Raw genomic sequence first — 23332 nt, forward strand, 5'->3', positions numbered from 1 at the left:
TCTTTAAAGTCTCTTCCAATCCACTCTGTGAAACTGTCCAGGAAATGAGTCACCTGTTTGACTCCCCTATATTGCTTATACCAAGAAACAAATACTCAGCTTTGGAGTATTGGTTATAGCATGTATTTTATTTTAAATAACCAAGTTCCATGTTAAAGCTCAATACCCCAATGTTCCCTTTAAAATGACAAATGATTAAAAAGATTTTGGTTACAAAAGTAAAGCTAACAGCAGCTCAATCTTTTATGTCTGACAATTTATATTACAACATATATTCTAAATTTGAAAGTACAAAGAGTTTTCAAAGCTGTCCCAGACTATCAAGCTGACTTTGACTTTTTGGGAGTAGGCCCACCATCTTCAGCTGACTTCTCTGCTGGCCTCTTTTTTAAGCCTTTCATTTTCCGTGTCTGCAGTTTACTAAGATCTTGCTTCTGCATGTGGATTCGACCATAAGTTGTACCAAACACATCGTGGGAGATATTCTTTTTCTTCTTAGGCTGCAAGGAAAGAACAATGTCAGTATTTCTGAGTACAGTCCCAGGAGCTCTGGTGAGAATCAAGCACCCAAAAGCAAGGCCTCATACATTGGCTGGAGTTTAGAGACTAAGATTTGTGCTGGGTGTTTTATGTGCTTCCAGGGGAGAGTCTGGATGCCAGCTGACCACCACAGAAGTGCTGTGGGCCCAGGAATGTCAGTTGGCCTTGATGAAAGTAAGCTCTGGTCAAATATACAACAAGTAACACTTCAGTCTTTGCTCTTCTTCACAGATAGATCTGAAAGCAATGCCCTTTCCAAGCTACATACCTTCAGGCCTTTTGGCTGTTTCAAAGACAGCTTATAAAGGTCATCTGAAGCTAAATGTGTCCTCCTCATAACCAGATCTAATGAAGGTCCCATCTCTTCCAGTTCAATTCTGGGTATTTTACAGCCAGATTTCTTCAGAAGCACTCTAGGAGGAGAAAACCAACCAAAATCAACATTGTCCCCTGTGCTAAAGATGTATCCATCTTCCTTAAGGATAGGATTAATCCTGCAGCTCAAAATACTATTAAATCAACTGCTACCACTAACTCTATTACTGGGAAAGGCATCTATCAATAACAATTTATAACAAATCAGTCCCATTACAATTTGAACACATCCAAAATATGACCTGGCAAAAGTAATTTATTATTTTTTCTAAATGAGACCAGTATAATCAGTATCACTTTTAAAACTCAGCCTCAGCACCCTGAAAGCCATATCACTTCTCAAATTCAAAATAGCACTCTGGGTATTATTAGGCATGAAAAATATTCACTTTAATTTACAGCAAAATAACCAGAGCACTATCTGAGAAAGCATTTTGGTTTTTTGTTTTTGAGTGAGGCTGATTGAAATGATTTTGTATTAAGAGAAATCAAAATCACATGGAACACTATGTGTGCTATGAATGTTCACAGCCTCCTAAGGCAGGGAGTGAACTGTAAGGGTAAACACCAATGCAACAAGAAAGATTGCCTTATCCTGCCTTTTCCTGGTTTTCCTTGTGTGTCTCTGTCTGCAGCCTATCCCCTGCTATTCCCTGGCAAACACCTAAGTGAGGAGAGTCCTAAAAATCAGCCTGAGAACAGACTAGTCCATGAAGTCTACGACCGTACCCAAGAATTCACTAAGTTAATTCACACCACCTTACTAATCTAGCCATATGGAAGAGCAATCCTCTGAGCCAGGAGGAGCTCAACAAGGAAGGAGGCAGCAGACTTAGGGCTCAAGTGTTCTCCTGCTGTACAAATTATGCTGGAGCACCTCTACACATTGCATGTTCTAAATGCAGCTCAAGCCAATGCAATTTCACAATTACAGATTAAAGTTGACAAGTGTACCAAAACCCAAACAAATAGATAAAACACATACTCACTTGTAGCTTCTCATGTAAATTTTCCCATCTACAGCTGTGAAATGCAGAACATACTCTAAACCAGCCAGACGAATATTGGGCACAGTGGGACCTCTGAAGAAATCTGAGAGAGTATTACAATGAATAAATGCCAGGTTTTTTGGCTGAAAATAAAACCAACAGATGCCTATAACAAACTGGTGATGTGATGTGGGTCCATTTTGATATACGAATCTCACAAAATAGCCACTACTTAAAACTGCAGCCTGGCCAAAACACAGGACAGAAATTTAACATTGCATGTGTTAGCACGCACTGATGAATCCAAATGTGTGTGGAAAACAAGAACACAGTGACTTTCCAGAGATAATTTGGTGGCAATATACAAGCTACCTATATATATATACTTCCTATTTGTAAGTGCATGAAAAAGAGCAAATACACCTTCAGAGCAGTAACTTAACATTATTAAGCTAATTGGAATAATTGCATTGTCTATGCTTTTAAATATTCATCTCTAAAATCAGGGGAAAAAAATTATCTTATTTGGTGTTTAGGCCGGTCAATGCTCAGCTAAACACAGATCAGTACAGAGAAGCCATTTGCTCAGGTATCTGTTTAAAGACATAATTCAAACCTGATACTTAAATCTTAATCATAGCCAGATTTGGAAGACTAGAAAGAGGGATCAAAACCAGTACACAGCAGATCAAAACTGCACCTTCTCTACTCTTATCTACATTTTCTCTCTCTGGGAAAAAGTTTCGATATATCATTTCTTTCATATCTCCCTCACAACAAGGCACCTCTGTCCTCTAGGTAAAGCAATATTTGTCATTATGTCTAATGTTTTCTCTATTAATAAGCAACACATCTGTGAAAATAAGATACTTCAAATACTTGCTCAGTTTGCAAAGAGAACACTGAAATACAGGTTAAATACAAAATGAGCCACCTCTCGCAAGGTCCTTATATCAGGCTATGAAAATATACTGTGCAATCAGAGAGCCTGCAATGAGCACAGCAATCTGTCCAACACACACAGAGGGTGGAGAAAGAATGTGACCTTGACCAAGAGAACAAGGTGTGCTAATAAACATGACAGGGCAATGCTGAAATATAGGAGAACTGCTAACAGATGCAAAACACATCACTCTTTCCCGCTCTGTCGTGTTTTCAGATCCCTTGGCTACTTGTCTTTTCCTTCACTACCTTTTTGCAAGAGAATCAGCACTGGAGTAACATCCAAAACACAGTTTTGCTGGCAAATACCAGCTGGAGTCAGCCCAGGAAACTTCCTTGGTCGATTAAACACTCTCTTCTCCTTTCGAGTCTAACTTGCAGTTAGCGGAAAAGTTGCAAATATAACATTTTGTTTGCCTGTGGCATATTTTTCCCTTCAATTAGCTCTCTGCAGGTACACAAGCTTACATTCATAGTGGTTTTATTGGCAACACTTCCCTTTCATATTTTCCTGTGGCATCATACATCTTTTTACCCACAGGATGATCTCTTCCAATAAACGCAGGTGGTCAGGAATTTGTTTCCTGGCAACACTGAACAGCTGCAGAAACCTTACACTTCAGCATACCCAGAGAGTTGAAATTTTTTTAACGTACTCTTAATTTACAACTCTTGCTTTGGTTGGACTAGAGACTTGCTTTCTCCTTTCTTTCCATCCCTAGTTCTCTCTCCCCCTTGTCCTCAAACATGTTTCCAGAACGTCTAATTTACTCTTTCCTACAGAGAGCTTTTCAGGACCTTTCTATTTCCAGATTAAATTGCTAATTGATTTTGGAATGTAAGTCGTTCTGTATCAATTCGTATCCAAAAGCTGGTAACACTGTAATCTATGCAGCTATGGTTAGGTGAGTGCAGTTCAAACTGTATCCCAGGCATTTCCCAGCCATCCCCTTTCCTGACCAGAAAAAGCCCTCAAATCTTTTCAAACACTCAAAAGCAGTCTGTGTGAGGAAGGCTGTTTGAAGACCAAGGTGACAGCCAATCTAAAATTGCAGAGATGTCCTGCAAACCAATGTTTTAGAAAGTGTATAAGCAAGCCCTATAGTGCCTGGCCATTTTTAGGCTAAAATAGATGTTCAGTAACTAAACTAACAACAAGCAGGCAGTGTTGTAAGAATTGAAACATTTTATAGATACAGGCATTAAATGTTATTAGCATTTCATTAACTGCATTACAAGACTTACATCATAAATGAACTCCTACACTGCCACATCAGAGAGCAATGAAAACCAAAAGAGAAAAAATGGGATATCTTTGTCTTTCAGGTCTCCAAAGAAAATGCATCTGTCATTTATTCCTCCTAAACAGCATCCTTCCACTTCACAGTTTAACCAGACTATAGCATTTGGTTACCATGAAGACAATAATTCACCTTTGCTCTTAGTTTTACAAAGAAACTGCTGTAAGATGATTGTACAAACATGCATAAGCCCTTTTGATATCACAAGACAATGAAAGCTTGGTTGTTCCTCAGCATCACTGGCATCACACTACTTTGGCATCAAGAAGCTGTCAGCTATCTAATATTCCCTCTGGGATACCAACAATACTGGTACAGCAACAAAATATTTGCAGCTGTTGTTATAAAGACATTCTCCTATCTTTCTTAGCAAGAGTAGCATCTTAAAGGTACCACCTTTTGCAGAAATGGAACAAATCACTTCTTCCTTATGTTAAGTGCAGTTTTGAAGCAGGTCAGATTAATACCCAAAGTATTTTAATTGGTTAGTGATACCTTCAAGCTTTTATTCTCCTTAACCTTTTTCTTTGTCTATTGTTTTGCATCTAGGTATTTCACAGAAGTCAGCAGAACAATCAAGACCTGGAGCACTTGGCATATGTTCAAGAAGGAACATTGGGTGTGGAGTACATTTGACTGCAAAGTCATTAATGGCTAATAAATAGGAGAGGAGAAAGGACAGACAAACATCAAGAGAAATAGGAAGGACTATTCAGTTATTTGGTAACTATCTTACTACACCTGTCTCCCACTTCGGCTGTTTGACCATGGGGTGCAGAAGCACATCTGGATGCCCATCACTGTGCACATGCCTGAACAAGATACACCCCAGAAAAGGCATCTGCTTCCTGCAGGGTAAATACTCACTGACAGTGACACAAACATGCAGCAGTAAAACTCACTTATCTTCGTATTCAATCATCTTCAAAGATGTATAAGCTCAGTTACCACCCTTTCATCCATCCCCAAGAATCAGTCAGCTGCACTGAGAGGATGAAAATTTACTCCTCTCCTGCTCCCTTTCAGTCTCATTCCAGATGAAACATCTTGCTTTAAGGAATAATACTAAGGAAAACAATTCTCATTTTTAGGGTCTGTTTCTGAAGAGCAGTCATTTATCCATTTGCCTAGAAACCTAGAAAACCAAGAATGGAACCGAAAGAACAAGACTGTTCTTACTGGGCCAGGTTCAGTTTTTCACTAGTTTAGGGAAAAAAAAAAAAAAAAAAAAGAAAAAAAAAAAAGAAAAAGAAGAGGAACTAATCTACTTTTAGGACAACTATTAAAAAGAAAAAACACACCACCCTACTTTCTATATCTAATTCTACCAAGCAAGATGCAATTTTTAAGTGTCAAGAGACACAGTATTCAGACTTCTGTGTCTGAAAAAGCTACAATGTGCTTTATCTTCCAGAGCCTCCAACCTTAGGATAGTAAAAAATTTCATGCCAGTTTGTTTCCTAAGCTCCAAGCCTGCCTTGAAGTTAGGGCACAACTATTATCTACAGCTGATTTTTACTGCACCTGTTCTTTCCAAGTATCCTAAGCAACAGCACACTTGTTAGAACTGGTGGAATTTCCAACAGAAAAAGCTTTCATTACAAAAACAGAAGCTGAATCATACTGATTTGACTTTTCTGTAAGCAAAAATATCCCACTTTCTGAACTTAGTCCACTGATTTGAATTTAGATACTTCAAAACATTATTTGGTTAGAAAAGTGATAACCCACTACAATTATAAGGCCAAGACTTTTTGGAAAATGACAGTTTTCCCACAATCAAAGTAATGAATTCTAGTGAACATGAAGTTTCATCTTCAGAGTCTTTTAGGACAGTTTTTTTTCCTCCCTTTAATAGTCCTCATGACTTAACTTTAATTTAATGTGACATGAAACCTACAAGTGCTCATTCTTGTTTTCTTTCTGTGCTGAACACAAGCAAACATTTATTGACAAACTAGCTTTTCCCAACAGATCATATTACTACAGATCTATGCAATCCTACTGCCCAAATCATCAAAATACTGACCAATAAGAAGGCTCTTCAGTCTTCTGTATTCTTCATTCACGTCAAACACATCACCAGCAAATATCAACATAGGTTTTGTCCCTTCAGGACATTTACTGTTCTGTGGAATAAGAGTTTTAAAACAACAAAAATTCAGATAGTGTTAGGGAACATATTTTTGATTTGATAGGTGGCCAGCCATTCAATACTGAATGAAAAACTTCTGTGACCTGTGATCAATCGGGACAGAATAGACCAACCAAACTAAATTAAAAAGCAGAGCATAAAATTAACATTCTGGAGTACAGAAATTACCATCCTGATATACTGCATGAAACACTTTTTTAGAACAACTTGATTCACTTCAGGGCACATAAAAAATTGCAACAAAAAATCCACCAGTAGGCGTCGCTGAAATACTGAATTAGCAATTCCTTACCTTGATATCTTTTAGGGAAACAAACTTCTCAACGCCCAGCTCAATCATGTCTAGCACGTGGTAGTCAAACATGCGACCTGTGAGAGCAAAAAAAAGAAAAACCAGCTACTTAAATATTCACTGAACACCCCATCATCCCAATAAAAACCCAAGTGAGACTTATTACCTATTATCAGGTTGTTAGGTCGCTTCTTGTTATGAGAGCCAAAGAGAAACAGAGAACAATCTGATTTCTTGGAAAAGAATTCCTGCAATTGAGGAAAAGAATAAAACTTGTTAGTTTCAGTTCACAGGATTTAAAATATTCTGCAAAGGTATATGGCACAAACACATGAGTTTAGGAGCTGCTTAATGAGAAGGGCAACTGCACTTACCAGAAGAGTTTTGAGCATGTCATGAGTGTTTTTCAGCACTTACGCTAAAACTGACAGCTGGATTCAAGACTCAAATAATTTCTTTTTTTATTTCCTATTGCACCTTAAAAGTCAAGTCAGGCAATTTTTTCTTGCCATTTTATCTATAACACTCTTTTTTATAATTCCTCATTATTTACTTTTACACAAGTTACTTCCAACCACTTCTCCTTGCCTGACAAATAAGTATTTGCAAGCTGGCTGCTGTTGTAATGCCTCATTGTAGTTTCCCAAATAAGCTTTATGCAGCATATTAGCTTTGCCTGACAGCTTCTGAACAACCAGTTAATTCCCTCAACAGCAAGTCTAACAACATCTGCACTTGGCACAGGAGTCCTACTACACAGAAACTTCATGTCAATTTATTATTTAAGACTAAGATGCTACTTAAAACCAAGCCAGTGGTGACTATCACAGAGATCTTTTCTCCAGGAGGATTAGAGAACCTATTGTATCCTGAGTCAACATGACAGCAGTTCTTTCTAAAGATGTCCAGCTCCAAAGTCCTTTTATGCACTTCTGCCTCCCAGGGCAGCTCCTCATCTTGTGTATCAACAGTGGTTCAATGATAGACACACACACACAACTTATCCAGTGCTTCCCACAAGTATGTACCTTGTACCAAGTATGAACTAGGCAGCTGTGAAGCACAGAAGGATACTTCACCTCCCACCCTGCAACAGCAGCAGCTCAGAGAGGACATTGCAGCTCTGCCCCTCTGGGAGGTCAGAGACACCTGGAGAGGCTGGGTTAATTGCACGTACAAATCACACAGCTCAGCACCAAGTTCTGCCACCAGATCCCTGAGAAATGCTGACACTAGACAGGCCAAAAACAGGCCAGAGGGGACTCCCCTTGAACCATGTGCTCACACAGCTGTTAATCACTGTGTGTTGATATCTGTATACTCTCCAATAGCTGTGTATTCTATTAAAAAGATGCAAAAAACTCAAATGCCTCAAATCTGCCCTGCATATTCTGCAACAACACATACATTGCAAAACTGCCCTTTTAAAAAATGCCTCTAGCCAGTTAACCAGGACTGCTAAATGACTGAAAGGGGCTTGGTGAGCTTTTCCACTCGGTCCCTAAGCACCCTTGATGGATCCCATGCAGCCCCATAGACACGTGTGTCTAAGTGGTGTAGCAGTCACCAACCATTTCTTCCGGGATTATGGGGGCTTCATTCTGCTCCCTGTCCCTCTTTTCCAGCTCAGGGGTCTGGGTACCCAGAGAGCAACTGGTGTTGCTATTGCAGACTGAGGCAAAGAAGGCATTAAGTACCTCAGCCTTTTTCTCATCCTTTGTCCCTGTGTTTCCCTCTGCATTCAGTCAAGGATGGAGATTCTCCTTAGCCCTCATTTTGTTGGTGATGTAATTGTTAGAACATTTTGTATTGTCTTTTATGGCAGTAACCAGATTAAATTCTAGTTGGGCTCAGGCCCTTCTAATTTTCTCCCTGCATACCCTCACAATATCTTTGTGGTCCTCCTGAGTAGCCTGGCGCTTCCAAGGGCAATATACTCTCTTTTTATCCCTGAGTTCCAGCCAAAGCTCTGATCAGACAGGCTATTCTTCTTCCCTGATGGTTCACCTTTTGGCACACAAGGCTAGCCTGCTCAAAACTGTCTTAAGAGAAAACACTGTTTATACTTACCAATGATGTTTGGTCCTCAAAAGGCCTGGTAATATTTTTCCTGAGAGGAGGGGAAAAAAAAACAAGTTAAAAGAAAAAAAAAAAACCAAAACCAGGCCCAGATAGCCACTTCTAATTAGTTCTCTGATAATAAAAAGTCCTGCATTCCACCAGAAACTCCAGCAGTAGAGGCTCAGTTTGATATTAATATTAATATTAAACATATTAATACTGCCAGGAATGCCTTAGTGCCACCATTGCCATTTTAAGTACTTTCCTCCATATTTCCTGTCTCCTGGGGCCTGACTTCCAGAACACCAGTACTGGTGACACACCATGAACAACTGCCTTTGCCTGTTCATTCAATGTTAAATTTAGCTATTACAACTGTCTCTGCATTACATTCATACAGACACTGGGTTCCCATTTTGAGCAAGACTTAGACCTGAAGCTTGCTCTGTACCACCTGCCACAGAACAGGGCTCAGCACTGATGCTGATCACACATAGCTTGTTTCCAGTCTATTGAAAATTATAATCAATCAGTCATCTTCTGCACCCTGGTCATTGTTCAAGCCCCCATGCTAGCCAGCATCTCTATTCGTGCTCTGAAATTACCAAAAGCTGTCTCTCTGTCAGGAGAGTCAAAGATGTCAAAGTGAGACCACTTACCTTTTATACAGTACAGCAAAAGGCTTCTTCACAGCATACTGCAAAACACAAAGTTTAACACATGTCATCTCTAAAACATGCACAGCACTGTTGTTTCTATAACCCAATAGTTTACAGGATCACATGAAACAGTAACTGTGCAGATCAGGCTAGAAGAAGGTACCTCAAAAGGCTCACAGTAATACCCTTCCAGCAGGTGACAATCTTGTTTCCAAATTAATTGCATAAGGAATTATTTGTAGAAACTAAGAAATAACAAAATAACTGAGAAATAGCTGAAATCAAAGCCATGTAATGCAATCCCTCTGCTTCTAAGGGGCATAAGGAAAAACAGGGAGAGAACAACAATTTGATTATAAGAGGCATAAAGTAATAGGAAAACAACAAAGCAAAGAGAAAAAGGAATGTAGGAACAGCTATAATATTTTAAGCTATGGAGTTAGGAGACATGATTGGTAGCTTAACATTTTAGGAGAGGCTGAAGCCTCCCTATCAATACAGTCAGTTAACAGGATTCTGGGATATGACTTAGCTGTGTGATACAGTCCCAGTTTTGTACCTAATCCTCTTGTTTTCAAATGGACTTAGCAACACTTCACCTTACATACTGGACAATTGTGGAAAAAATAAAGAGAGGAAGCTCAAAACTTCTGGCAAAGAAGAAACTGGAAGAAAATAATCTCCATTAAGAAGTAGGTAATGACACCTTTGGAATACTGGTCAGTCTGAGATTTGGAGTACAGGGAGAGTATGAAAATACAGATAGTGCAGCAGAGACAGCAAACTGTAAGAAAGAGAGAGGAAGGTTGCATGCTATGTCCAACAACTTACAATGTCTTTAAGCACTTCGGTCACTGTTAAGTTTGCATTTCCTCCTTTTATGAGCATAGCATTTTTTGTATTTTCATTTAGCTTGGGTTCTCTCTTCTCAAGAAATCTTTTTGCTCTCTTAGTTTTAGGCTTTCTGTAACAATAAATTAATAGTTAAAAACTTAATATACGTAACAAGACCTGACACTGCAGGAAACAGTGAAACCAAACAGGAATTGGAACAAACTGTGTTCAAGTAATTTATTTCAATGACTTAATCCCACCCTGCAGAATTACAACCAATGCCTCAGGTGAATGTGTTTTACTGCCACTCCTCTTCCTCTCTGTCCCCCCAAATTAGCAAAGGTGATTTTACAGTCTTGTGCTTTTCAGTTTCTGCTAATTTAGAGCTCAAGCTACACTAGAATTCCCAGCCTACTGACAGGCTGAAGGCTTCACCTCACACCAGCTCCCTCCACAAGCCAGAAACTTGCTTTTGAGAAGAAAACAAAGTTACTCAAAGACCACCAATGGCACCCAAAATAAAGCACAAGTATGGCACATCTGTTGTCAGGAACCAGCAAGCAGCACTGGGCACTATCCAGGTGAAATACCCCAGCCTTCGCTGGGGCACACACCTTATACACATCGGTGGCTACATGGCTTAAGAATTACACTTCTCCACTAGATTACCTTCTGAATAAACATTAATTTTAATTTCTTCTTTAAAACAACCAACCACACCCGTTCCCCCCCAACAGAATTGTCGCGGTTGGAAGAGACCTCTGGAGATCATTGAGCCCAATCCCCCTGCCAAGGCAGGGTCACCTGGAGCAGGTGACACAGGAACGTGTGCAGGTGAGTTTAGATTGTCTCCAGTGAGGGAGACTCCACGGTCTCCCTGGGCAGCCTGTACCAGTGCCCTGCCACCCTCCAGGTAAAGAAGTTCTTCCTCAGGTTGAGGTGGGACTTCTTGTGTTTTAGTTCATGGCAATTGCTCCCCATGCTGTCGCTGGGCATCACTGAAACTTCAGAGATGAAAAGAATTCTCTCAGGTGTACGGAAACAAACAAATTCAACACCAGCTTGTCACCGCGGTTCTTTTAAGCTACCAGTTGAGTAAGGGCTGTTTGGCCACCACTAAAAAGACGGCAGCGCTCGGTTTCCTCTGTCCAGCGCGTTTTCCATAGGGCCTTTCTCTCTGCTGGCTCCCCCCACCGCAGCCCCGCGCGGGCCGCCGCCCGCTCCCGTTTCCCAGTGCGGGGGTCCCCCCGGTTCACTCACACGACCCGGTCCAGCGCATCCATCGCTGCCCTCACGTGCGGGAGGATGTGCGGGAGCCGCCGTGCGGCGTCACATCCGCCGGGAGAGCAGGGCGGGGCACGGCGCATGCGCGGGGCGCGGCCGCGGGGAGCCAGCGCTCTGCCGGCTCCGCACACTCGTCCCACGTGGCGAAGGGTCTGGACGGGAATCCCTACGGGGAGCGGCTGAGGGCACTTGGTCTGTTCAGGATGGAGCAGAGGAGACTGAGGGGAGACCTCACTGCAGTCTGCAATATCCTCGTGAGGAGGAGGGGCAGACACGGATCTCTTCTCTGTGGTGACCAGTGACAGGACGCGAGGGAATGCCCTGAAGTTGTTGTCAGGGGAGGGTTAGGTTGGACATTAGAAAAAGGTTCTTCACACAGAGGTTGTATGGTTGCAAAAGTTAGGATAATAATAATAGAAACAAAAGCTCAACCATTAGAAATAACATTTAAAATATTAAAAACCCCCAACATTATTATGAATGCACTCATAGTTTATGATACACATAAAACGTTTTCAAAAAATAATACTGATTACCAGATAAACTAGAACAAAGAAACAGCTTCAGTGTAGCACTGAAAGAAAAGGCTGAGAAGGCCAGAAACCAATTCCACTGGAATACTCTTGTACATAAGGAAAAAAACTCACATACGTGGTGACAGACTAAGCAAACAGTTAAGGAAACACCAGGGAGTTGCTGTGTTTGCATTCTAACGGAGAGCAAACTCTTGGAGCACCTCTCTGTTCTCAGTGGCTGAAGCAGCCGTAGCAAGAGCGCTCGACCTCCCGCCCCCCAGCCCTCTCTGCAGGAGGCTCAGCTGCCATAAGTGCACCGCAAACACTCCCTCCGGCACACAAGAGCATGCGTATTCCCAGGATCGTTATTCCACTTACAATTGTCCTCTATCTATCAGCACCACACAAATCAAGTGTGACTGATGATGTTTTTAAACTTCCATGGTTGCAGTTAAATCCAGGGGGATGGCTGAGCAGTATCCCTGAAACCTCAAATGCAACACTACCATGTAAAAGATCCCCACCCAGGCTGGAGGCACACAGGACGTGTTCCCTCTTCTTCCTCTCCCTGCCTCCCTTTCCCCTAGGATTCAAGTTGCTTCTACACAGAAAAAAAGGAGAATAATGGGACTGATGGTTTGAAACTATTGCAGTTTTAATGACTTCTCTTGACTGATCCTGTGCTGTGAACAATGCTGGGGGTGAGCTTCTCCTCTGATCATTACTAATTAAAGTATTACATAATTATGCTGGGATTAATTAGGTGTTCCCATCCTCACAGCATTGTTGCAGTTACACTGTTTTGAGGGAGGCAGAGAAAGGTAGGAAAGAAGAAGGGTCTGGAAGAAAATGTTTAATGTTTAAAAATTGTTATTCTTTTAAAAATGTTATCCCAAGTGCACCACACACTCAACTGTGATATAGAAGAGTGTATGGCAGTATAAATGATGTAGCAGAAATCAACCCACAGACTAGCTAGGCACCACTATGCGGTCACATGGACCAATCTGGGAACCACTGATGCATGGGTACAGGATCTTAAGTAAATAACCCTTCAGAAAAATGCCAGAGAGGAAGATTAGAGCCAAAAAGTTACTGTGAGGAAAAAGAAAAAGGGGTTGATCACACTTCCTTTTGTATAACACACATTATATTATACAGAAAATGGGGGAAGGAGAGTGACAGATGCCTCTTCAAGACTGAGATTTCACTTGCTGGCAAGTTTGCAGGGGTTTTCAAGACTTGAGTGGACAAAGCCCTGAGCAACTTGCCCTGAATTCAGTGTTGACCCTATTTTATAGGGAAAGCTAGATGAGAGACCTCCTAAAGTCCCTTCCCCCATGAAAGATTTCTAAACTCCATCAAGGAGAAAAAGGACACTAGAGAGAATCTAAACGAAACAATCTGATGACTATTCAGTCAATAAAAACCACACTTACTTGATTTATTTTGTTTCAATAACTGCAGTACCAGAGCAGACATAGTATGCAGCTCAATACAACACACAAGTGAAGCTATACTTGAAAAGTTCAGGACTTTATTTTAAACAATGATGTTTCTTTCTTTTTACAAAATGTTCCAGACTGTACAATACATCAATATTTTTCTAATGTAGGAGTTTCTTTTAATAATGTAACCATTTCCACTTGTTCAGTTTTGAGGTAGGGATACATACATTTCCAGTCAGTAATTTTAAAAAACACTTAAGTCCTTTCCACTATAATTCAAACACAAAAGCAATGCACAAGAACACAATGTCTGTTTTTCCACTATTCATTTTTCAGATAAAGTGGAAATCATGTAATGGCCTATAAAAGTTGGCCCATTAATTCTGTGAAGAAATCATTAAAAGGTCAGAGTTAATATCATGGAGGTACATCCTCTAAGGCAGCACTTTCAGAAGGAGATTCCTCTGCCCCAGAAGCAGAGCTGTCAGGCAGAGGAATAGAGGCATCTATTTCCAAGGTGTCCTGCTTCTCCAGGTCACATTTCATGTCAGAATTTTCTTTGCCACTCACCTCTCCCTCTGACTCTTCAGCCAATTTATCTTGGGCCTGACCTGACTCCTCAGAATCATCCTTTTCATGCAGAAAACTGCAAATCATATTAGGCCTGCTGTAGGAAAAATCTCTGTCCTTGATCTGTAACCACTCTACTCCACCTGATGCAAAGGAGGAAAATTCTATTAGTGACAAAAGGAGTTAACAGCAGTTTTTTCTTAGTTTAAATTCACTGCTATTAAGGCTGAGCCTGACCAAGATCTAAGTAAAAGAACCACTTACGATAGAAAAATGTGTTTGTCCCTCTCCTATTACTTTTCACATACTCATTTACTACTTTTCATAGTCAGAAATACAATGCAGGACTAAAAAGAGCTTTGCTCTGATCCAGTATGGCAGTTCCTGTTGTATTTAGGTGTCTGATGTCACCCTTAGACTCTTAAAATAACTTAAACATAAATCAAAATGCAGAGAAAATATTTCACGAATGCAATGAAGAGAATAGAATGTTTGTTCACCTAAATATTAGATCTTCTGGCAATAGGTAATGACAACAGAGAGAGGACACAAGTTCTTGCACTCTCTAACACAAGTGTAACAACAAGTTTCAATCTGTTGTTCCAACACAAGTTGGAACAACAGATTGAAACCAACCCCAGACAGAAAGGGGATTCCACTCCCATTTTGATTTTTGCTCAGTACATGTTGCCAATTCACAAGGTGTTGTAGTTACTTTGTATGCACAGGTTAAATTTCTGTCACCTCATAGAAACAAAGTGGTTTTCAGTAATTATCATCAGTATTGCTTCTCCAGAATAAAAAAGGCCTTGATATTAAGCAAAATACTCTCTAGTATCAATTTAATATTACCTATACTATTACAATAATAGTTTCAATTTAATATTACATAATTATTTCTATGGAGAGAAGTGGTACATGGTATTGATAAGAATGCTGATGTTTAGTTAGATTCCAGACGACATTTCATTTTATACCTCCTATGGCCAGTGTCCAGCTGACTACTCATATTTAAGGTAAATTGGCTATACATTCTTAAAATATGAAGCAGTAACACTGACTTGAGTGAAAAAAACCAGCAAAAAGCAGTAGAATAGTTCTAATGAATACTGCTATATATAGTAGGATACTCAGTGTTATGTAAAAGTACTGACTTTTGTACAAAAAAATGGATAAAGCAAACATCTGAGCCCTGAGTTCTGCCTACAGAATTAAAATCAATATGAGTGGTCTTCTGGGTATGTCTTTGCAAGTAATTTAAATTCATTTCCATCTAAGTGTAAATTCAGTAAGTACAGTTCAGTTCTAATACAGACATGGAACTTCTTACTAAGGATATTATAGCTTTCCAATAATTACAGAGACTCAGAAAGTCATTAGAAAAAATGATGGAAGTAGGAAAAAACAAAATCAACAAAGAACTACTAAATGCCGCTTCTGCTTTCAAAACTTCTAGATGACAGAAGAACATACCAGGGAGCACCAGCATGTTTGCCTTGCTCTTACACTTCTTTGTAGGAATCTCCTACTAGATATTTCTGAAGGCAGCATTGGTCAGAAATATATTTAATTTTTAAAATTTAAATATACATATTTGGTGCCTAAAGAAGAAAGTTCCTTGAACTTCCTGCATGCTCTTGAATCAAACACTCAGTAAAGGCTGACAGTCCCAAGCATAATCCACCCATGTCCACATGCATAAGAGCAGAAGCACTCACCAACGTTCTCTTCTCCTTCCTTCTTTTCTGTCAGAAGGGTCCGTGTCATGTTCAACTTCTTCACTGTGTGGCACTTGTATTTCAGTTGCACTTTTTGGTTGCCTTCTGCATCTACTAAGAAAAGAGGAGAAAAAACAGTGCCCAAACCCCAATTGTTATAGGGAATTCCACTAGCAACTGAAATAAAAGAAATATTTTTAACCTCCCCAGCTACTGAAACGAACAGAACATCAAATCATAACAATTACCTTGCTCTGTGTTTTCTTCAAAAACCACACAGGTTCCCAAGGTATCTATGAAAAACAAAGTGAGAAAGTTTTAGAGACTAATTTATATCAGCTGCAGGTACTGTGCCCACTGGCCCAGCTGTGGGAATGTTCTAACTTCCAGCCCCTCACAGAGGCCCAGCACTGTGAAGGAACTCAGGAACAGACAGGAGTATCACAGTCATTGGAAGTCACTACAAGGGAGGACCCCAGACCTTTTCCTTCCAGATTAGTGTTGTCACCACAGGGCAAATGAGAGAACTACAGATTGCACAACATGTCAGTCCTGCTTGCACAGGGGACAACAAGCACTTTATGGCATTTTATATCCCACATTTTTGTCTGCAGTAATACTAGCTGTTGCACCCCACAGTCAGCTTCCAGGCAGACTTTCCTGGAAGTACCATGGATGCATGGTTAATTTAGCAGTGAACTCAGACTGCTGCTGCTCTACATGGTGTTATTCAACTACCCACAATTTCAGCATCTCACAGGACCAATTGCAGTAAAACTACCTGATGTTAAGAAAGTTCTTTTGGTTACTTGAAAAGGGAGAGATTGTATTCACACAGTTTTTCCTACCTTCATATTCTCCTGCAAATACATATCTGTCCACTTGTAAAATGGGCCTCTCTGTCTCTATTCCCTATAAAAAGAAGGACAAAATTGCACAGATGTCAGGTCTGTATTAGCCCAGGTGAATTTCTCACTGTAAGACCAGAAAAGACAGAAATATCAGAATCCAGATTACATCAGTTCCTCATCATACCTGTTCCTTTAAGCATATTAAGTACAAAAATAAACCAGATAATACTCTTCTAGTAATCACAGTAAAAACTAGTATAAAACTGTATAGAAAATGCTCTAGTATATCAAAATAAATTTAGATCAAACTGCAGCCAATGGTCTAAGTTAAAGTGTTGTTATTTCCTCGAGAAAATTAATGTAACCTCCATTTCAAATTAATAAAAATATAAGTGTTTGCATGAAGATGATGTTATTTTCTAAGCTTCAATTAATGCAAGTTCTGGAAAGCAGAATAACTTTCAAAACCCTTTGGAAAACACACAGGGTGAGAAAGTCCAGCCTAAGGCATTACATCAGCACCAGGAGTGCCACTGCAGGGTCACAGAAGCTTCTGTGATTACTGTGTATCTATATAGTGAAGGAGTTGGAAATTGTTGCTATTTTATTTTTTTAAACAAGGAGTGGAACAGTAGGAAAGCATTTCCGTCAGCTCATTCCCTTCCTCTACTGCACAGGTTTTCCAAATACACAGGCCAGGGTCCCATTTTTCTTATGTAAGATATACCTATGTAGTGTATTTTGATAAAAATCAGTGTCTGAACAGAATACACTAATTAAGGCAAAATGACTTTGGATAGTACCTTGTGAACATCAGAATTATTCAGGACATGAAGACAAGCATATGCTAAAAGTTTTGAAGATAAGGCATTATGTGGTAAATTGCATAAAATACAGACTATTACACAGGTTAATATGAATTTGTGCAATTTTCCTCTTAGATATTTCTGTGTTTCAAAAGTACAAGATCAACAAGATTTAAGTTCTGGGATTCTCTTCTACATAAATTGAGAACATCAATAACATTAGGCTAATATAAAGAACATTGTGGGGGGAGGTTGTGGGGTTTTTTGGTTTTGTTTTGATTTTGTTTTTTTTACAGGAAATAAATAAAAATAATAACACATCAGTACTAAGCAATAGCATTATGGGGGTTTTATATTCAACATTTTATTTCTTTGGCTGATTTGCATTCCTTTATGGACTATGCAGAATTGGAGACTGTCTTCCCCTTATGTGACCAGCATCACAGAAAACTTGCTAAACAGAGTAACATACAGCAGCACCTTTAATGAAGGATTTAACAACAGTTGTCCCTTACAAAAAGTCTCAAGGACTGCTTACTCAGTGGAGTGCCTGCAAGTAGACTTGGATACAAGTAGGACACAGTATGGATACTTTATAACCTTTTACTAGTAACGTTACAAGGGAATCTCAAAGCACAACATTAAAAAGAATCCCACCAGCAGTATTGAAGTACCTGTAGCCATTCAGCCACCAGTAGTGAATCATACACCTAACAAGAGATCAAGGAAGGAAACCTGCTTATAAAAGCATATCCATCCGGAGATGAATATTTTATGACTCTTGATTGTATTTCTACTTTTGAGACATTCAGAGCTGACTTTACCACTCACATACATTCTGATCAGTGGCAAACTCAGATGTTCTCTTCCATCTTTTCAGTCTGTAATAAAGGTCTGCTTTCAGAAAGTGTTTACAAATCAGTAGTACTTGTACTATCTATACAGCTCTCATAGTCCACACAAGTTTTGAAGGGCAAATAAAATCTGTCCTATAAAGTTATTAAAAAACTCAAAAGGAATAGGACAGGGAAAACAGATTCCTACAATAACCTCACAGTGAAGCAAACAACATCCAAAACTATTTACCAGATGCTTAATACCCAGTTATCCTTTACAAGACTTGAACTTGCCAGGACACATCTGCAAAAAACCCCATTGTAAATACAGTGAAAATCTTAAATATTTTGCTTTACCTGTCACCTGTATTCCAGTTATTTGATGAAGTGTGATTAAATTTTTTTTAATGTGCAAAATACATAAGTAAAAAAAAATTAACTTAGAATGTGAAATCAGAGCAGTTACTGGTCCAAGCTTATATATACTTCTGAAAATGTTTCCTTATATTTACACAATAATATATTCAAAGACTTTGTGCTGTTTCTGAAAGAGAACCCACAACATGCAGCCAAATACAGCACACATAATTCTCTATCAAAGATTTGATCTAAATGTTATCAACATCAAGAAATTTAGAAGCAGCCTCAGTCCCTTGTTCACATCCATAATAACTTACCCCTTTCCTATTGTGCTGTAATCACTCACCAAAATCTTGCATTTGTTTTCACATTTTTCTAAGAAGTCTGAATCAATAATTCCTGATAGCTCAACCATGACCAGTTGCTCCTACAAGAAAAGTTGATAATGTACAGCTAGAACAGGTATAACAGAACTCAGGAAAGAAAAAATCCACCCCCCCCCCCGAAAGCGATCTACACCAATAAGAACAGCATACAAAGACCCAGACTTTAAGGATAAACAGACCCCAAATTGGAGTTATGCTCCATTTTGTCAAGAGACAGAACTCTTGTAATACACAGGGAAATGTAGTGACCCACTATTCCATACAACATCTGTTTCACACCTGAATTTCCTGGCCTTTTCTTCCTAGCTAGGAATGGGGGAACACTTTTTTCACCCTTGAAAATGAGCACCAATATGGCTCTGGGGAGACCCTAGAGCACCTTCCAGTACCTAAGGGGGTCTATAAGAGAACTGGAGAGGGACTTTTTACAAGGGCATGTAGTGACAGGACAAGGGGCAACAGATTTAAATCGAGAGCGGGTTTAAATAAGATACTGAAATTTTCATTAATGAAAATGAATTTTTTTACTGAGGGGGGTTGTGGCACTGGAACACGTTTCCCAGAGAAGCTGTGGATGCCCCATGCCTGGAAGCGTTCAAGACCAGGTTGGATGGGGCTTTAAGCAACCTGGTCTAGTGAAAGGTATCCCTGCCCATGGCAGGGGGTTGGAACCAGATGATTTTTAAAGGCCCTTCCAACCCAAGCCTTTCTCTGATTCTGTGATTTTATGGCGACGGGAAGCAACAGAACGTGGAAGATCGCTTCCTGACCACGCCGTTTTCCGGGAAGCCCGAAGCAGAACTGCCAGAACCACACAGCCCTGAGGACGGGACCCCTGTGGGGCCCGAGAAACCCGCCAGCCCCGGGGAAATGCGCTCGGTCCGTGCCCGGCCACTCTCCCAGCCTGCCCCGCCGGCCGGGAGGAGCGGGGCCGGGCCACGCCCCGCGGGGGGCCGGACCCTTCCCCGAGGGCTGGGGAGCGATCCGGTGTCGGCATCCACTAACCTCCACCTCGTCCTCCTCCGCTCCATCGCTCCTCCCGCCCTCGCTGCCCGCCGCCGCCGCCGCCATGTCGCCAGCGCCCGCCCCGCGCCCGCCTCAGCGCGCACCACGTGGGGCCCGCGCCGCCATCTTAGAGCGGAGCGGCCCCGCCCCGCCGCCGCAGCCCCGCTCCTCCCTCAGAGCCGCGCGGTGGTACCGAGCGGCCCTGGCCTCCGCTCGGTGCTGAAAAACAAAAATATTAGCTGCTTTTTGGCACTCCCGAAAGCTCTTCAAGTTTTTCTTGAATCTCAGATGTGGTACCCGAGAATGGGGATCCCTAAAATATCGTCTTCCCCCCCGCCTTATTTTTAAAGAAAAGGGCTACCGGACACATCTTATTATTAACACAAATAATGACCTCCTTCTGGTACAGACCATTCGTTTAGAAAGCTCTTATTAAATAAGAAAATATACAGTTAGTTTCTACTCCTCGTGTCCTTTGCATGATGCTTTCTAGTTATCTTGACAGGTTCAAACACCACCCATCAAGTACATCCCTCTGACCAGGGTTTCTGAGATAATGTCTTAATCTATAAGTGCAGGATGTTGTTTTCCACAAAAATCAGATTTGTTTCTCAGTTTGCAACAATAATTACAATATAAGCCAATAGTTACACACTTGAGAGAGGCATTGATTATTTTATTTCAGAGTTCTGCAAGCCTGGGTGCCCAGTGGAATTCCACAAATCAAACACAACAACTATCAAAACCTTTTACTATTTATACATTTCAGCAAACAGGAATTAATATTCATTGGCTAAAGTTTTATAGTTCTCATATTAATTAGTGTTCTATCTTCTCTTGGTTAATGATTCTCTCGCTTCTCATGCTAATCAGTCCCATGGTGTTTCTCTTCTTTTGGGCTGATGGGTTTTTGGGTCGATGAGTCGGTGGTTGGGATCTCCCCCTGCAGAATTACCTTTTACCCGGGCAGAGCTGATTCAGCACAGTTGCTGGGTAGGGTTCATTAGTTTGTTCCTCATCTTGGGGGTTCTGTCAAATGTCCTTGTGGCCCATAAATTCTGCATTCTTTGTGTCTGCTGTCAATGGTACATCCTTCTTCCCAACTTTGTTAACCTCCCTCTAGGTGTGAGATGGCTGAAACCTGTCAGGCCCTAAAGCTTAACAAGGCATTTCTACCAACAAGTAATTTGTCTTTGTAACACCTGGACATCACTTAGAGCTTGTTGGCTGCTCTCTGTTTCACAGATTAAATCTCCCTTCTTGTTGATTAGGTTTGAAAGTATGCAAAGGTCAAACATTAAAGAACATCCTTTCTTAAGAAAATTTTACATATTCCACATTTTGCTACAATGCTGCACTCCATAATTCTAAGTCTTATACTGATTTTGTAAATTTCCCATTTTCTTTCAGTATGCTGTATTTCTTATTTTGTATCAAAGGTGTCTCCCTACTCATTGTGTTAAAATCATTAATTAAAATGTTAAATAAAAACTGATTGCAAGGGAAATCACTGAAAATTTTCTTCCAGCCTCTCCTTAACTTCCGTAAGATAAACATAAATGTCAGCATTGCACCATACCAAGTGTTTAACTATGTCAGCATAGGTGTAATCTAATGCACTTCTCCTTTTCCTAGAAAAATCACAGATCTTAATAATATCAAATAAGTTTAGCAGGGTTTTTCTTTGGCTTTAGGCTTTGCCTCATTTTCTGTTAAGCTTCATAGTTTTAATTATTTTTTCTTAGAGCTTGTTTTAGAATATTGCATACTGCTGTGGTAAAAACAGCCTATAAATCTGGAATTGTTCTAAATACAGAAAAAGATGCTGGATCGTGTTACCTTTTCACCAGGCAAATTGCAAAGGCTTGAATTTTGACTGCAGGTAATAAAAGCTGTGGAACAGATGTTTGGTATACTACAAGTGTTAATTATCAGATATTTTAAAATAACATTTTATATCATTGTCTGTATTTAGGAGTTTTAGAAGATGACAAAAATAAATTTTTGGGTATTTGATATCTGCCACTGGAACAAGATAGACAAATAACATTATGAATAGCTTGTTGAGCATTTCTGACAGAGGTTTTTAATGAGCTTCTAACTTTTAAGGATGTAAATATTGGTAACTTTAGCTAGCTGATCTCATGCTGTATGAGTACATGTGTAGTAAACCAAATCTGTTAATAATTCTTAACTACTGGTTTCTCTTTATTAATCATTATACTCAGCAGTTTTTGCACCAGGTCTGCCTCACTTTAGATAAAATTTTTGTTGTTAAAAAAAAAAGTTCTACCTCAATAAAGCAGAATCAACTCTCTATTTGGAATATATATATATATATATGAATTAATTGTCATAACAGGCAGTGCTTCTGCAATGTTACATTAATACAATCATTCTCTTTTTACAGCTGGGAAGAGGTGAAGTGATATAGTTAAAAACTACAGAAAGCCCTTACAGGAATGTAAATGTGTGCCAGATCAGCCTGTGTAAATCATAGGCTGGCATGAACTGCTGTGAAGGAGCAAGTACATTTATTTGCATTTATATCAGCCTAAGTGGCATGTGGTATCTCAGTCTCCCAGTTTTTGTGATTCAGGGCATGCAGTTGGATGCCAGGAAATTTTTGGTGCATTAGTGCCAAAGGTATTTTAGAAGAGATTACTGCATTGTCAGGCTAAATTTGCCATGGGTATTGGTGGTTTACCTTGGTCTTTCCTATCCTGGCAGGAGTATTTCAACAACTTATCTCTTAAAAGACACGGTCCTCAGAGTCTGCCAGCGAGATTGAACTGCTTGATGAGATAAATATGGAAATACACATCTTGAGGATCCATGTTTTGGGTTTCTGAGGCATCAGCTAACAGTCCTGTCAGTGCTTGAACAGATTTATGTGTGCGTGCTGCCAGAGGCCAGTACCTCGGTGGCACTTAGGTAATTCTGAGTCAGTGAGAATTGAATGGTCAATTTAAAATAAATGATTGTGTTTGAGATCTACGTACGGAGTATGGATGCACTGGTTTCTGTGGGTTCATCTGCAATTTAAGCATGTTAATATGTATTTTATTTTGGACCATGTAGTTTGCAAATATTAATTGTGGAAGTTCATAGATTAGAGGCTTGGACTATCTGTTTAGCAAATAAACATTGTTGCAGTTAAGGTACATTACAGGAAATTAGAGAAAGTTCACTGAAACACATAATGAATAAATTCTGGCTTACTACTTTGTCTCATTTTTCCATTTTATTTTGATTTTTATTTCATGTTTGGAATTCCTTCTCAGTCATTTTGCAGAAGGGAAGTGCCCTTTCTCCATTCCCTCCTGAACACATTACTTTCTTTGTGAGGCCCTGGCACTAGTCTATCTAAGTAAAAGGTTAAATGTTTTGTAAAAGCACAGAGTA

The 23332-nt window shown here is 40.0% G+C and overlaps 2 protein-coding genes across 3 annotated transcripts; both read right to left on the reverse strand.

Moving 5' to 3' along the window:
• Positions 1–107: 107 nt before the first annotated feature.
• Positions 108–12101, reverse strand: RPF2 (ribosome production factor 2 homolog). 2 transcript variants are annotated; one of them, XM_069010981.1, is made up of 10 exons: positions 12084–12101; positions 10146–10278; positions 9315–9352; positions 8665–8704; positions 6761–6842; positions 6595–6671; positions 6177–6276; positions 1905–2007; positions 809–953; positions 108–500 (listed from the first exon to the last, which is right to left on the reverse strand). In XM_069010981.1, the coding sequence occupies exons 2-10, from the start codon at positions 10200–10202 to the stop codon at positions 321–323; spliced, it is 822 nt and encodes a 273-aa protein (XP_068867082.1). In that variant the 5' UTR covers positions 10203–10278; positions 12084–12101; the 3' UTR covers positions 108–320. The 2 variants fall into 2 exon arrangements, with proteins under 2 accessions (XP_068867082.1, XP_068867081.1); XM_069010980.1 differs by lacking the exon at positions 12084–12101 and adding an exon at positions 11409–11507.
• A 1365-nt stretch (positions 12102–13466) lies between these two features.
• On the reverse strand, positions 13467–19993 carry GTF3C6 (general transcription factor IIIC subunit 6). Its single transcript, XM_069008390.1, has 7 exons — positions 19928–19993; positions 18883–18963; positions 16532–16595; positions 15932–15976; positions 15684–15797; positions 13966–14108; positions 13467–13778 (listed from the first exon to the last, which is right to left on the reverse strand). The coding sequence occupies exons 1-7, from the start codon at positions 19991–19993 to the stop codon at positions 13773–13775; spliced, it is 519 nt and encodes a 172-aa protein (XP_068864491.1). The 3' UTR covers positions 13467–13772.
• Between the last annotated feature and the right edge of the window lie 3339 nt (positions 19994–23332).

The sequence above is a fragment of the Aphelocoma coerulescens genome, chromosome 3, assembly GCF_041296385.1.
Source record: "Aphelocoma coerulescens isolate FSJ_1873_10779 chromosome 3, UR_Acoe_1.0, whole genome shotgun sequence".
Taxonomy (NCBI): domain Eukaryota; kingdom Metazoa; phylum Chordata; class Aves; order Passeriformes; family Corvidae; genus Aphelocoma; species Aphelocoma coerulescens.

Excerpts from the sequence above, each read along its gene's own strand:
- RPF2 (XM_069010980.1), bottom strand. The coding sequence starts at position 11,431 with ATGGATGCGCTGGACCGGGTCGT. Across the intron at positions 6,843-8,664 it reads TTGAGGACCAAACATCATTG|GAATTCTTTTCCAAGAAATC; the intron begins GTAAGTATAAAC and ends CCTCAATTGCAG. Across the intron at positions 2,008-6,176 it reads ACTGAAGAGCCTTCTTATTG|ATTTCTTCAGAGGTCCCACT; the intron begins GTCAGTATTTTG and ends ATACTCTCTCAG.
- GTF3C6 (XM_069008390.1), bottom strand. The coding sequence starts at position 19,993 with ATGGCGGCGGCGGCGGCGGGCAGCGAGGGCGGGAGGAGCGATGGAGCG. Across the intron at positions 15,977-16,531 it reads ATTTGCAGGAGAATATGAAG|ATACCTTGGGAACCTGTGTG; the intron begins GTAGGAAAAACT and ends TGTTTTTCATAG. Across the intron at positions 15,798-15,931 it reads TGAAGAAAACACAGAGCAAG|TAGATGCAGAAGGCAACCAA; the intron begins GTAATTGTTATG and ends CTCTTTTCTTAG.